General features: G+C 52.0%; 1 protein-coding gene across 5 annotated transcripts; it reads right to left on the bottom strand.

The window, feature by feature from the left end:
* Positions 1-6,914: 6,914 nt before the first annotated feature.
* SERPINF2 (serpin family F member 2) lies at positions 6,915-14,511 on the bottom strand. Of its 5 annotated transcripts, none has more exons than XM_038548483.1 (11): positions 14,372-14,511; positions 13,786-13,885; positions 13,136-13,202; positions 13,002-13,040; positions 12,818-12,880; positions 12,380-12,581; positions 11,743-11,886; positions 11,391-11,594; positions 10,759-10,901; positions 8,677-8,881; positions 6,915-8,069 (listed from the first exon to the last, which is right to left on the bottom strand). In XM_038548483.1, exons 1-11 carry the CDS (start codon positions 14,457-14,459, stop codon positions 7,657-7,659), a joined length of 1,668 nt encoding a protein of 555 aa, XP_038404411.1. In that variant the 5' UTR covers positions 14,460-14,511; the 3' UTR covers positions 6,915-7,656. The 5 variants fall into 5 exon arrangements, with proteins under 5 accessions (XP_038404411.1, XP_038404412.1, XP_038404413.1 ...); XM_038548484.1 differs by having other exon boundaries at positions 13,139-13,202; XM_038548485.1 differs by lacking the exon at positions 13,786-13,885 and having other exon boundaries at positions 14,372-14,504.
* Positions 14,512-14,755: the final 244 nt, after the last annotated feature.

Raw genomic sequence — 14,755 nt, 5'->3', positions numbered from 1 at the left:
GGATCCTGGGATGGAGCCCCATGTCTGCTCAGTGGGGAGTCTGCTTCTCCCTCTCCCTCTGCCTCTCCCCCTCCTCATGCTTTCTCTCTCTCTCACTCTCTTTCTCTTTCTCTCAAATAAATAAAATCTTTAAAAGAAAAAAGTGTTGGGATACCTGAGTGGCTCAGTGGTTGAGCGTCTGTCTTCAGCTCAGGTCCTGATTCCAGTGTCCTGGAATCGAGTCCTGCATCAGGCTCCCTGCATGGAGCCTGCTTCTCCCTCTGCCTGTGTCTCTGCCTCTCTCTGTGTGTCTCTCATGAATAAACAAATAAAATCATAAATAAACAAACAAATAAAATACTGACAGTGTATTAGACTGTGTAACAAAATGAACAAAATGCTTTCTAGACAGGTAGGAGTGCTGGCCGAAAGCCCAATGGTCAGAGGAGAGCTCAGAGAAGGGATAGAGAGTGCTCTGGGATACTTAGTTGAATGAAGAGAAAATTCAAACATCATCTCATATGAAGCTCCAGGAAGCAGAGCTAGAGCCCCTGGGTAGACCTTTACAGTGGGCAAAGTTCAGCTTCATGTAAGAAAAAAAAATGTATCAACAGTCAGAGTTCAATCCTTTCAACAAAAAATGGAGTAACTCTCTGCAAAGCACTAGCAGTAGCTAGGTTTGCAGAGGAGGAGGAAGATAAAGATGAATAAGACTCAGTGTCATGCAGAAATTTACTGACTAATCACAGGCTGGTATGAGAACAGAGCATTCCACTGTCATGTGACACATCCTATCATAGCAGTCTCTATAGCCACGCTGTCCAACACAATAACCACTAGCCATGTGGCCACAGAGCACTTGAAATGTGGCTAGTCTGAGTTGCTATAAGTGTAAAATACACAACAGACTTTGGATATTTGATATGAAAAAATAATGTAAAATATCTCAATAATTTTTATGTTGGTTATATATATTGGGTTAAATAAAATACATTATTAAAATTAATATCACTTTTTAAATGTGACTACTAGAAAATCTTAAATCACATATGTAGTTTGCATTGTATATCTATTGGACAACATTGTTTTGTAGGGTATTGTGGCAATGTGGTCGGAATATACGTACCTAAACTGAATCTTGAAGGGTGAATTTTTTTTTTTAGGCAAGACATCAAAAGAAGCACAAATTATAAAAGATTGATAAATTTGACAGTAAAGTTAAAATTTTATTTTCAGGGGGGCCTGGAGTGACTTAGTTGGGTAAGCATCTGCCTTCGGCTCAGGTCATGATCCTGGGGTCCTGGGATCAAGTCCCACATCAGGCTCTCAGCTTAGTGGGGAGTCTGCTTCTCCCTCTGCCTCTGCCTGCTGCTCCCCCTGCTTGTGCCGTCAAATAAATAAATAAATATATACATACATACATACAATATTTAAAACAAAACAACAACCAAAAAAAACCCCACTTATTTTCAGGGAAAGATACCATAAAACAAAATGAAAACAAAAGTTTCACACTGAGATAAAATATTTGTTACACAGAGGTAACTGACAAAAAAGATTATGAATGGTAATATAGAAAACACTATAAATTAGTACAAAAAATAAAAACTCAACAGAAACATAGACCCAGGTAATTCACAGGAGAAGAATCCTAAGTGGCCAATAAGCTTCTGAAGAAGATGTTTTATCCTCACCATTCATCAGGGGAATGCAAATTAAAATCATAATTTGGGGGCATCTGGATGGCTCAGCCAGTTAAGCAGCTGCCTTCCACTCACTTCGTGATCCCGGGATCCTGGGATCCAGCCCGGTGTCAGGCTCCCTGCTGGGTGGGGAGCCTTCTTCTCCCTCTCCTCTCTCTTCCCTCTCCTCTCTCATCTTCTGTCCACCCACCGCCCCCCATCTCATGCTCTCTCTCAAATAAATAAAATCTTTAAAAAGTAAAATAAAAAATAAAACCACAATATGATGAGCGTATTTCTCAATCATCAGATGGGCAAAATCTAAACATCTGACAAAGACCAAGTGTTGGTGAGGATGTGGACAACCAGGAACTCTCCTGCCCTGCTGGTGAGAATGTGGGAATGTAAACTGATAGAACCACTTTGAAGAAGAATCTGGCATCATATGGCAAAGCTGAGCTTAACAATATGTGGCAGCCCTGGCAGGTTAAAGATGGGTAAACCCAAACCCACAACTCAGCAATTCTACTCCTAAGCATGTGTGCTGGAAAAATTCCATATATGTGCACAAAGTATGCTTGTACAAGAACATTATCGCAGCACTGTTTGCAGTGGAACAACAACAAAGAAAAAAGTAGAAGCTCCTCGCATGTCCATCAACAGCAAACTGGATAGAGGTGGAAAAGTCTTACAGCCCTGAGAAATAATGAAGGGAAGCCACTTATATCAACAATCTGCTGAGCAACGGCATTATGCAATTGGTTATACCTTTTTGTTTGCTCCAATTACTTCATGAACTTAGGAAGAAAGATTCATCTCAGGGCACCTGGGTAGTCCAGTCCATTAAGTGTCTGTCTTTGGCCCAGGTCATGATCCCAGGGTCCCAAGATCGAGTCCCAGGTGGTGTTCCCTGCTCAGTAGGGAGTCTGCTTTTCCCTCCTCCTGATTTTGTGCTCTCTCTCTCTCTCTCTCTCCCTCTCCCTCTCAAATAAATAAATAAAATCTTTAACAAGAAAGAAAGAAAGAAAGAAAGAAAGAAGAAAGAAAGAAAGAAAGAAAGAAAGAAAGAAAGAAAGAAAGAAAGAAAGAAAGAAAGAAAGAAAGAAAGGGCAGCCCTTGTGGCACAGCGGTTTAGCACTGCCTGCAGCCCGGGGTGTGATCCTGGAGACCTGGGATCGAGTCCCACGTTGGGCTCCCTACATGGAGGCTGCTTCTCCCTCTGCCTGTGTCTCTGCCTTTTTCTGTGTGTCTCTAACGAAGAAATAAATAAAATCTTAAAAAAAAAAACATTAAAAAGAAAGAAAAGAAAAAAAGAAGGAAGAAAGAAAGGCTCATGTCTCCTCCGATTGCCATGAAAGGTATCCTGCTCCTGCCAAAGGAGAAGGCCTCCACTGTGTTCTCCATGGCTTTGCCCTGCGGTAGCCCTTCTCCTGCATAATGCATGTATCCCTCTCGGAGGGTCATCCCACAGCCTTCGAACATCCTCTGTCACTCTCCTCTTTAGTGACACTTCCTCTAGGCCACATCCCCTAAAGCTACTGCCCATTTCTCGGTTCTCCCTCACAGCCATGAGGGAAAGAGCTATTTATTCTTGTGTCTGTCCTGTCTTGGCTCCATTCCCTCCTCAGCTTCAGTCTGTGCCCATCTCTCCTTTGAAACAGCTGTTGCCAAGTTTGTGGGTGACCTTCATGTTGACCACCGAAAGGACATCTCTTCCCTCGGCAGCAGGCGGTGGAGCAAACTGTTCCTCCTTCTTCAAACTCTGCCTCTCCATTCCCACCCCCAGAACCTCACATGCCGTGTCTTTTCTGTCTCCTTTGCTCACTTGATCCCAGGGCTCCTTTTTCTCTCCATCCCCATCTCCTCCTAGGTTACTTCCACCAGTTCCATGACTTTAAATGCATCTGTGTGCTCCCAAATACACACTTCCAGTCCTTTTTTTTTTTTAGATTTTTTTTATTTATTCAGGAAAGACACAGAGAGAGAGAGGCAGAGGGAGAAACAGGCTCTATACAGGAAGCCCGATATGGGACTCGATCTTGGGACTCCGGAACTCTGGGACTCCAGGACCATACCCTGAAGCGAAGGCAGACGCTCAACTGCTGAGCCACCCAGGCGTCCCACACTCTTCCAGTCCTGATCAAGATATCCAAAAGCCTATCTGACAAATCCATATGGGTGCCCAGTAGGTAGGATGAACATATAATGTTATCATCCAAACATTCCTCAGAACAAAAGTAGAACCAGAGACATAACTTGAAGTGTCCCAGGTAGGCTATATTCATCTACATTAGTGTGGTATTTCTTTCTTTCTTTCTTTCTTTCTTTCTTTCTTTCTTTCTTTCTTTCTTTCTTTCTTTCTTTCTTTTTTTGTGTGGTATTTCAATAATGACATGTTCAAAATAGAAATCTCCAGTTGTGGGGCACCTGGGTGGCTCAGTGGTTGTCTGTCTTTGGCTCAGGTCATGATCCTAGGGTCCTGGGATCAAGTCCTGCATCAGGCTTCCTGTAGGGAGCCTGGTTCTCCCTCTGTCTGTGTCTCTGCCTCTCTCTGTGTCTCTCCTGCAAAAAGTCTTTAAAAGAAAGAAAGAAATCTCCAGGGAATCCCTGGGTGGCTCAGCAGTTTAGTGCCTGCCTTTGGCACAGGGTGTGATCCTGGAGTCCCGGGATCGGGTCCCACATTGGGCTCCCTGCATGGAGCCTGCTTCTCCCTCTGCCTGTGTCTCTGCCTCTCTCTCTGTCTGTGTCTCTCGTGAATAAATAAATAAAACCTAAAAAAAAAAAAAGAAAGAAATCTCCAGTCCCAAAATCTGTCCCTCACTCTGATTCCATCTCAGTAAAACCCATTTTCTCAGGGTGCCTGGGCAGCTCAGTCTGTTGCGCCTCTGCCCTTGGCTCCAATCATGGTCTCAGGGTCCTGGGATCGAGCACTCCGGGCTCAAGCACCATTGGACTCTCCACTCGGTGGCAAGTCTGCTTCTCCCTCTCCTTCTGTGATCTCTCTCGCTCTTGTTCTCTCTCAAATAAAATTTTTTTAAAAAATTGGTTTTCAAAAGAAAAATCCAGGAATCTGAACCATGAACCCCACCATCCTTGAGCCTTTCCTTTCCCTCACATCTTGTACAAACTAGGCACAAATTCCATAGCACTGCTTGCAAAATATTTCTGCATTCTGACCACTTTCCTTGATTCTACAGCCAACACCATCTATGTCTCTTTCCTGCTAACCTGTGCTTGTCTCTCTACATTCTGTTCTCCACACACAGCCAAGTGAGCCTTCTAGGGTTGACATCAGACCATGGCACCCCTCAATTATTATTTTTTAAAGATTTTATTTATTTATTCATGAGAGACACAGAGAGAGAGAGAGAGGCAGAGACACAGGCAGAGGGAGAAGTAGGCGCCATGCAGGGAGCCTGACATGGGACTTGGTCCCGGGACCCTAGGATCACACCCTGGGCTGAAGGCAGCGCTAAACTGCTGAGCCACCTGGGCTGCCTGGCACCCCTCAATTAAAAGCTTTCCACGGTGAATGGATTATTGCCATCCACAACCCAGATGAATGTCACAAATGTGAGGTTAAACAAAAGAAGCCAGACCCAAGAGAGCAGGCTGTATGATTCCTTTACATAAAGTTCAAAACCAGAAAAAATTAATCTGTTATTAGAAGTCAGGAGGTGAGTACTAACTGTGTGTTTCCTGATGTGGGTGCTGGTTGCATAGGGGTATTTGGTTCATGAGAAATTTCATTAAGTTCAGGTACAGTTATTTGCGGGGGGGCGGAGGGGAAGCTCAGGTACAGTTATGACTTGTGTACTTGGCACACTATATTTCATCAGAAAGTGTTAACTTTTTATTGTCTAGACTGCTCTACCTCCAGATTTAGGCTCTGGGGGGTAGGGATCTTGTCTGCTTGCCCACTGCCCATCCCCAGAGCCTGAAGCACTGCTGGACACACAGGCTCTGATGAGGACTTGCAGGGGGATGCAGGTGACATAGCCAGATCAGCAGCAGGGAGACCTAGGAGGTCACCTAGGGAGAGCCTAAGGAGTGACGACTTGATCCACGGCGACCCCTGGAATGGAGAGGAGAGAGCTGAGAAAGATTTAGAAGGTGAAATTAAGTTGGTGGCTTCCCAATTTAACTATCCAATTACTTCTTACTCCTAAGATAAAAACAACAGTCTTTACAGTGGCCCTAAAGCACTAGTACATGTTCCCCTCTGACTCACTCCTACCCCTCCCCTCTAGCTCCACGGACCCCCTGTTCATCCTGAACCTTCTAATTTTTTTTTTTTTTTATGATAGTCACAGAGAGAGAGAGAGAGGCAGAGACACAGGTTGAGGGAGAAGCGGGCTCCATGCACCAGGAGCCCGACGTGGGATTTGATCCCGGGTCTCCAGGATCGCGCCCTGGGCCAAAGGCAAGCGCCAAACCGCTGCGCCACCCAGGGATCCCCATCCTGAACCTTCTGAGCATGCTTCCACCCAGGAACTCTGCCCTGGTTATTTATATCATGCCTGCCTTCACCTGCCTCAAGTCTCTGCTCCCGTACCACCTTCTCAGGGAGGCCTTCCCTGCTCTATTTCTCACCACGGCTCTAACCAACCACCCTCTGCCTCATCATCGATTTCACCTGTCTCCCCACATTGCTGGTTTGTAGGAAGCCAGAGTCCACCCTGGGCACTTGCTCTTGACCACTGCACTTCGGGGCTTCAGGTGGCCACGGCCACAGGGACACCCTGTACCCACAGATAAGGGCCCACGCACGTGGCCCTGCATACCACCCACGGCCCCGGGCCAAGGTGGGCCCAACTGTTTCCCCCAGATCCTCAGGCATGACAGCGTCCAGCTGGAACCAGTGCTCCCTGCAGCCTGTCCCTGGCTGACGGGCGCCTGCCCCTGCCAGAAGGACTGACATGTAATTAGAAACTCCACAAGCTCCCTAATTGCCAGTTTTCTCCAAACTGGGAGGCCAGCGCTATTCTGAGCCACCCTTGTTAATGGCTGCTTGAGGCCTCTGGAGAGAGTGGAGCCCGGCTGGCATGGAGCTGGCCGCAGAGAGGGCTGGCAAGGTCAGAGGGGACTGCGCCGGGGAAGAGCTGGCGGGTGGCCAGGGGACAAACGTGGCAGAGAGGGCCGCCTGCTGTGTGCTGTCAGGGCCCAGCGTGAGGCTCAGTGCCGCCAGGGCCCTCCTGCCTCCCTCAGCCCCCTTGCTCCAGCCCATGCCCAGCAGAGTGACATCAAAACAGCCAGGGTCATTCATTCTTTATTCAGGTGGCATAAAAATCACTACAAAAACTTTACAAAAGAGCCTTAGGGAGTTAACTATTCCCCACACACACACCTCCCACCTGAGACACCTGGGCAGAGGAAGAAGAGGAGAGACAGGGAAGAAGAGTCCTGGCAATGCTGGTATCTCCTAGGAGCAGTGGGGAGGCTGAAGTGACAGGGTGTGGGGGGCGGGTTGGGGGATGGGGGCTGGAGGGCCTCCAGCAAGTGTGGCAGAAGCAGTTTGTGGAATTCTAGGCCCCGCCCATAGAGCAGGCCCAGGCTCCACACCCCCAGGGCCTACTGTCCTCTCCCCAGCCAAGGTATTCCATCCCTCCTGCCCCCCTGCCCCCCCAACACCCCCCCCCCCCCGTAAACAAACGTGGAAGTGCCACAGCCAACACGGGAACTACCTTCCTGACAAAAGTGGATCTCCAGCTTCTCCAGCTGCCCTTCTGCCCAAGTCCCCCAAAGGACAGCCTCTGAGTCGCTTTTGGAAGAAGAGATGTGGGATGAAGGCCCTTGATTACCTGAGGTCCGCCCCGTCCTGTGGCCCCCCCAACCCCAAAATCCCTGAGAGGAGGAGACTTGAGAGAGTGGCTCCCTCTGGGCTCCCAGACTCCCCACCCAGGTCCCTGCCCTCCTCCCACAATGCTGTCTGGAAAGAGTCACAAGAGTTGAGAGGTTGCTCCAGCAGGGACTCGGGATGCTGGCAGCTGGCCTCTCACTTGGGGCTATGAAGTTGGGGGTAATCCTCCTCTGAGGGAGGCGCAAGTTTCAAGTCAGGCCCGAAGGGCTTGTCTCCGCGGGGAAAGGCTTTCCGGTTCTGGAAGTAGTCCCTGTCATCGGGGGAATCCTGCTGCTCCTTGCGCTCCCATGGCGCACTAGGGTTGGGGTTCTTCACACTGCCCACAAACAGGGGCAGGCTTGTTGTGTCCTCGAGGATGAAGAAGAGGAAGGGGCGGTTGACGCTGAAGGAGGAGAGAGACATTCGGGACATGGCCGTGCCCGTGGCCGCGGCCGCCTCCACACCAGCCTCACTGAGCTCCAGAGCAGACTGGTGCTGCACGCTGGTCACCACCAGGCGCTGGTCGGAGATCCCGCGCAGGTCTGGGGCCTGGAACAGCTCCTGCAGGCCTGCCCAGGGCAAGAGACTGCCGGTCAGAGCTGCCTTCTGCCCCGCAGGCTGCCGGGACCTGCCTGGGACGGTGGCTAGCATTCTGGCCGGGAACACCTCCAACCCACAGATCCTTGGGGAACTCTCACTTAACCTCCAGTTATTGGCTTAAAGGTCACTTCCTCCAAGGAGACTTTCTGGATCCCCTGCCCCAAGGTCCGGCCGGGTGCCCTTCTCCAGTGAACTGGAGAGAAGCCCTCTGACTCATCACCTAAGCTGTATAGTAAGTACCTGATTCCGCATCTGCCTGAGCCCCTTGTACCTAGTACAGTGCCCCTTGCAGGACAGCCAGCAAGGCTCACGTGCCACGCAGGCTCTCTACCCAAGATTCTTCACAATGTTCAGTCTTGGATGGAGCAGATCCTCATTCCCTGGGCCACCCCAGCCCATCCCGGGACGGAGGATCTGGGGGGTCCTAGGAAGCCCTCACCTCCCAAAGCCCCAGAGAAGGCCAGGACACAAGGCTGCTCTGACTCGGACCTACTGCCAGCTGGGGCTTTGTTCCTCACTTGCTCTGCCTAGCCTGGCCTAGGGGACTGTCCTTACCCAAGCCTCACCCTTCCTTACCCAGCCGGCTGAGGGTGGCCACCAAGTCCAGCTGGTAGTTCAGGTGCAGCTTAGGCAGCCGGACCTTGGTGGGTTTCTCTCGCAGTAAGGGCTGGTGCAGGATGTCCCAGCTCAGGTTGGCCAGCACCTGGGACACGTTCCACTCAAAGTGGGTGGGCATAATGACCACAAAGCTCATGTTGTTCTTAAAGGGGAAATGAGCCACCTACAGAGAAAGAAAGGAGACAGCGGTGAGGGCCAGAAGGTGCCCATACCAGCTGGGGTCTGGGCCAGCATAGGCTTCTGAGACAGATGGAGCAGGAGTTCCAGTCCATTGTTCTCAGGTGTGTGTTCAGCCTCCCTGAGCCCCCACTTCCTCACCTGTGAAGTGGAGTAACACTGCCTGCCCACATTGTAGGTTGACATGTGAGAGAGAGAAAAAAAAGAGAGAGAGAGACCCTTTTAAAGCTTCTAGTGGAGTATCAGCACATGGGCAGTGCTCAATAAAGGGGGGACTTTCCCTCTCTTCGTCTGTAACCAGCTCTGCCTCTCAGTGTCTCCACGTGTACAATGGACTGGGTTGTTCGTTTTCAAACCACCCTAGGTCCTACAGAGGAGCCACTGCAACAGGTGGTTCTCCCCCCCACACCTTCACCTAGGGTGTATATGATACTGTGATCTGAGGTAAGATGTCATGTGAATGGGGTTTCTGCAGCTACTTGAGTATGAGAAGCACTGGGCATGATGATCCCTGGCAAGTGAGACTTCTTAGTCTCTAGGCAGAGCAGCCAGGGAGCAGGAACCTTGGGGGTGGCGGGGGTGGTGGGGAACACCACATCTGGCTGTCTGGGTCAGCCTGCAGAGTGTGTGAGGAAGAGGAGGGCAGAGGCCAGGGACAGAGAGGATGGGTGAAGAAAGAGTGGGCAGGACACAGCCTGGAGGGCAGGAGCAGCACAAAGAGAACAGGTGGGGAGGTGAACAAGACAGTCTGCCCGTCGGGGTGAAAGCGAGAGAAGCTGGACGCTGCTCCAAGGGTCTGCCTTGCCCCCACAGCCCCTCTCAGGAGTCGCTGAGGCCTGTGGCATGCTGCCTTGGGAAACTAACCAACATTGCCATCTCTGCCACAGTGGATGGGCCCAGGGGTCCATGCTCAAGCCAAGAGGACCACATTTAGGCTAGAAGCAAGGGAGGCCTCACCTGAGACCGCTTGGCATAGTACTCTATCCAATCAGAATGTTCCAGCAGGTTACTGACAAATCCATTGCAACCAGATCCTCCCTTCCAAGGAGCACTGTGACAGTCAGATCACGTCTCCCAGGCTCGAGGATGCTGAGGCCTGAGTGGCTCTGTAGCTGTTGGGTGGCTCCTTTGCAGCCTGACCAATCCATGGGCCCTTGTAATAAACCCCTCTGACCAAAAATCATCTGGTTCTCCACTTGAGGCCCCTCCTCATAGACTGCTCCCTGACCACTTTATCTAAAATACCTTCCCCAGGGATCCCTGGGTGGCACAGCGGTTTAGTGCCTGCCTTTGGCCCAGGGCGTGATCCTCGAGACCTGGGATCAAATCCCACGTCGGGCTCCCGGTGCATGGAGCCTGCTTTTCCCTCTGCCTATGTCTCTGCCTCTCTCTCTCTCTCTCTCTCTCTCTCTCTGTGACTATCATAAATAAATAAAAAAAATTAAAAAAAGAACTTCTTTAAAAAAATAAATAAAATAAAATACCTTCCCCTGTCACTAATTGATCACTTTATTTTTTTCCTTCATAGCAGTTATACTATGTGAAATTATTCCATGATTTATGTCTGTCCGTGTACTGTGTGTGTCTTTCCTCCTGAGAGCAGGGACTTGGTCTCCCTTGTGCTAGTGTGTTCTGGTGGCAAATGCCTAATATAGTTTTGTCAAATTCTTGAACTTCAAAGAGCCTGGAACCTCAGTCCCTCTGGATCAGGGCATAATGTGACCTTCCAGAGCCACCTGTCTCAGGGACAAGACTGCAAGGGAGGTGGGGCACACCCCCCTCCACCCCTGTACCTGTCCCACAGCCTGCCCCCCCTGCCCCACCTCCCAGCAGCCAGGCCCAGCCTGGGCAGTCAAGGGTGACCTGTATCTCAGGCTGCTCCAGCAGGAACCAGCGCAGGGGGTACGTGCGGGCGTGCATCATGTCCACTGGCACCGTGAACTGCTCGTTCAGGTGGAAACTGTCTCTCTGGGTGAGGCTTGGATCAAACTTGCTCCTCCAGAAACCTATATCCAGCAGAGGGCAGGGGTCACGTAGACTGGGACAGGGGTGGGTTCCACACCACTAGTCTCTTCTCCATCCCACCCAGAACCCATTCAAGGGACAAAAAGTAGAAGTCAAAAGCCCAAGGGGCACTGTGCCAGTTGATTCCCAGTTGATCTGAGGTTTCTTCCCTGCAGCATTTTTGAAATCTGGGCTTGCATTCTTCCTATGTCCTGTCATGCTCCCAGGAGCACCCCCAACCCCACCCTCAATCCTTTCAGACTCAGTTTCCTCCTAGGGTTCTCTCATCCAGTTCCTGAGGCCCCTCACTGGCACACCATTACCTGTTTCCTACCCTCCCCCAAGCCACAACCTAGAAAGCTCCCTGCCTCCTGACCCAGCCCTGAGGAGAAAGAGAGACCCTCAGAACAAAGGTTTTGCAGCCCAGTTCAGCCTACAAGGCAGGAATAGGGGCCACAGGGGTAGAGGGCCAGAGAAGAGGGGGAACGCACCCTGGAAGTGGATGGCATTGAGCAGAAGCAACACTGTGTCATCTGGCAGCTCTGAGAGGAAATCCTCAATCTTCCCCTCTGTGGCCTCCTTCACCCATTGGTTGATGTTTAGCAGATCATCCCCTTTCCTTCCGGTCAGGCTCATGGGCTTGGCACCAAAGAGCTGTTCTGATTGTTTCAGGAAGTCCTCTTTGATGGGAAATCCTACACAGAAAAGGCCACAAGCTGTTCCTAAGGGCTTGAGCTCCAGAGCCACCAATGCTCTGACTGGCTGCCTAAGGCCAAACCCATCTCCATCACTCCTGTCCACTCCAGGGCACAACCTAGGGAGCTCCAAGCCACCAGCACCTACCTTTCTGCAGGTACATTCTAGCAGCCAATCGGAATGCCCCAGGGCCCAGGTCCTGGCAAAGGCGGCTCAGCAGGTGGGGGAGGCAGGGCCCAGAGTCTGCATGCAGCACCTGCTCTAACCTCCGCAGCGTCTGGTTCTGAGCACCTGGAGGGGACCACATGGGCTTTGGCCCAGGCCAGTGGCACTTTCCCACCCCTACTGGCCACTCCAGGCTCTGTTAAATCCCCATCGTGAGCATGGCCACGACACCACACATTCTCCCCCCGTATCCACTAAACTGATTGGGGTGACAATACTCCCCAAGTTCTACTTTTGTCTCTGCTGCTGGCAGTCTGGGTCACCTCACTCGATCCAAGTCGTATTCCCTCTCTGGACCTCGGTTTCCCACAATGAGAGTCTCCAGTCCGGTGGAGACATTGTAGTTATCAAAGGCTTATGTAAAAATCACCAGAAGCATATCCTTAGGCCCAATCCCTGGGAATCTGATTCACAGAGACTGGAGGTGTACCTAGGAATCTGCATTTTTACCAAACATCCAAGTGACTCTGATGCAGGAGGCACCCACTAGTAAACTCTGGAGTAGTGAGTTCCCACTGGCCTCCAGCTCTGCTGGTCTGGACAGGTGATGCCACAGTACCTAGTGCCAGGTGAGACAGTGCCAGGGCCACACTCAGAGGCGACAGGATTAGGTTGGGGCTGGTGGACCTTTGGGCCACCAGGGAGAACAGGTCTGTGGTGAAGGCCATCATGGCCTGGGCCAATCTGCGGGTCTGCTCTGGGGTTGGGGCTCCCCTGCAGTCTCTTGGGGCCTTCTTCAGGCCAATATGGCCACTGGACTCCTACAGACAGATCAGGGGTCAAGAGGGTCAAGGAGTCCGCTCTGTGTTGAAGATCCCTTCCACAGCCCCCCTGCCCAAGAATAGTCCTGGCAAGAGAGGGACAGTCACATGGACAATGACAGTACAAGGACCTGGTCCTTTCCTCTGGCCCCTCCCACCCTCTGAGTCGTGGCCCCGCTGATTGGCCCTCCTCCCTCGGACCCCGCCCACTCTTCCCCAGCCCCACCTGGTTGTACCTGGTTGCCCAACTTGAGGAGGGTGAGCGGGGGCAGCTTCTCTTGGGTCTGCCCGCCCATTAGCTGAAGAAGGGAGGAAGCAAATGGAGCGTGACCCTTCCCACGGGTCGGCCCACTCCCTGCGCCAACCACAGGTTAGGCCCGCGGGGCTTTCCTCCCCCTCCTGCCTCTCACTCCCGAGTACCTGCTGGTCCAAGGGCTCCATGGCGCTGGCAGGAGGGAACTGTCGAGAAAAGGATGAGGGGAAGAGAGGGAGCTCTTCAGAGCCAAACGCTCCCTTGACTCAGCCCCCTCCCCCCCAGGGAGGCCCAGGCTCACCACCGCGCCGGAGCCTTGGAGGCAGGACAAGCTGATCACCAGGAGCCCCCGGAGCAGCGCCATGTTCCTGTGCGGGGACAGGCAGCCTGCGTCCCCGTCCCCACCGACCCCACTCCCGGGGGCCCACCCACACGCTGCCTGGGAGGGCAGGTCAATCCAGCCACCACCGCCAGCACTCCCAACACCCACGAGCCCTGTTTCTCATCTCCGTGGGGCGGGATATCCCCCTGAATCCTTTTCAGCCCTTTTGAATTTTCCAGTTTTCCACATGTCATGCACTGAAAATGTTTTGGTTCATAGGGGAAATAATCAAAATGAAAGAAGTCCTCATTCTTCGAGGCCTGGCATTGTGAGTCCAACATCGATTGGAATCCAGACTCTGCCTCTTCCCAGAGGCCCTCAGATAGCTCCCTGGGCTTTGCCTTTTCTTGTAAAATGGTAGCAAAAGTCCCTACCTCCTCCCACGGTATACTGTGAGGACCAAAATGAGACAGTCTTTGTGAACCCTGGTTACGCTGCCTGGCACTCAGTGGTATGGCTGTTGTCAGCCTAGCCCAAGGCCCCTCTTCTGGGAAGCCTGCCCTGAAGCCTCCTGTGTCCTAGGGCTCCTTACCCAGAGCTCCTACCCAACCTGCTGCCCAATGGCCCACCTTTTCTTGGTCTGGTCTTGACCACAAGGGTAGACAGGCCTGTGAATCCCTGAGGTCTCGGCAGGTTTGGTGGGATGGGCCGGAGAGCCTTGTTGTTGACCTAGCCACAGAGCCCAATGAATGGTTCTGGATAGAGCCACCTTTGGACTTACGGGAAACATAGGCCTTGTGCCCGACTCTGTCCAGGTCGGCTCCGGGAAGCCCAGCCAGCAGGTGGGGATGGGCAGGTCTTAGTCTGGCCTCAGAGCAGGTCCCATACACTCCAACCCCGCCCCCATCTCAGGGCCAGTCCTTCCAGGGGATCCTCTATCACCCCTGGCCCCACCTCCATCACACACAAGGACCCTTGGCCAGGGCCCTAATCTCTAATGGGGGTTTTGAATCCTCCTGACAAGAAAAGACCTCCAGTTTTTCAAGTCCCAGAGAGACTCCTGCCAGAACCCCCACCTTGGCTCCTCATCACCCCAGGAGGCTGGGAAATGAGAGGCCTTCTGAATAAATTCACCCCAGACCCCTTCAGCCGGGTGGGCAGCTCTTACCTCCTATCTGGCCCAAAGAGCAGGCCAAGCCACCCCTCCCCTCGTACCTCTGTAGGCTCCTTGCTGCTGCACACAATGTCCCTCTGGCCCCACTGTGGTGCTCCCCACACTTTGCTCAGGCTCCAGCCAGCCCATCTGAGCCCTCCCCTCCCACCAGGACCTTTGCTCTCAGCCAACCCCTGTTCAGATTGTTCAGATTTCTCTTCTGGTAAATATTGACCAGCACATCCGGTTAAACATTGATACTGGGGCCGGAAACCCCATTCCCACCAGGGCATCTAATCCTGAGATAGCCACCTGGAGCCCTGTGGATTTGGGTCCCACCCACGCCTGGAGAAAGGAGATTCGGGAAAGTTAAGGAAGATGTCCTCATCTGTACGACAGATCCAGGAAGGACAGGGGCCTTCCAGCAACCCCATGAGGTGGGGGGG

The sequence above is a fragment of the Canis lupus genome, chromosome 9 (assembly GCF_011100685.1).
Source record: "Canis lupus familiaris isolate Mischka breed German Shepherd chromosome 9, alternate assembly UU_Cfam_GSD_1.0, whole genome shotgun sequence".
Classification (NCBI taxonomy): domain Eukaryota; kingdom Metazoa; phylum Chordata; class Mammalia; order Carnivora; family Canidae; genus Canis; species Canis lupus.
Note: the sequence above shows the minus strand (reverse complement) of the source record. Positions and strands in the feature narration are given on the sequence as shown.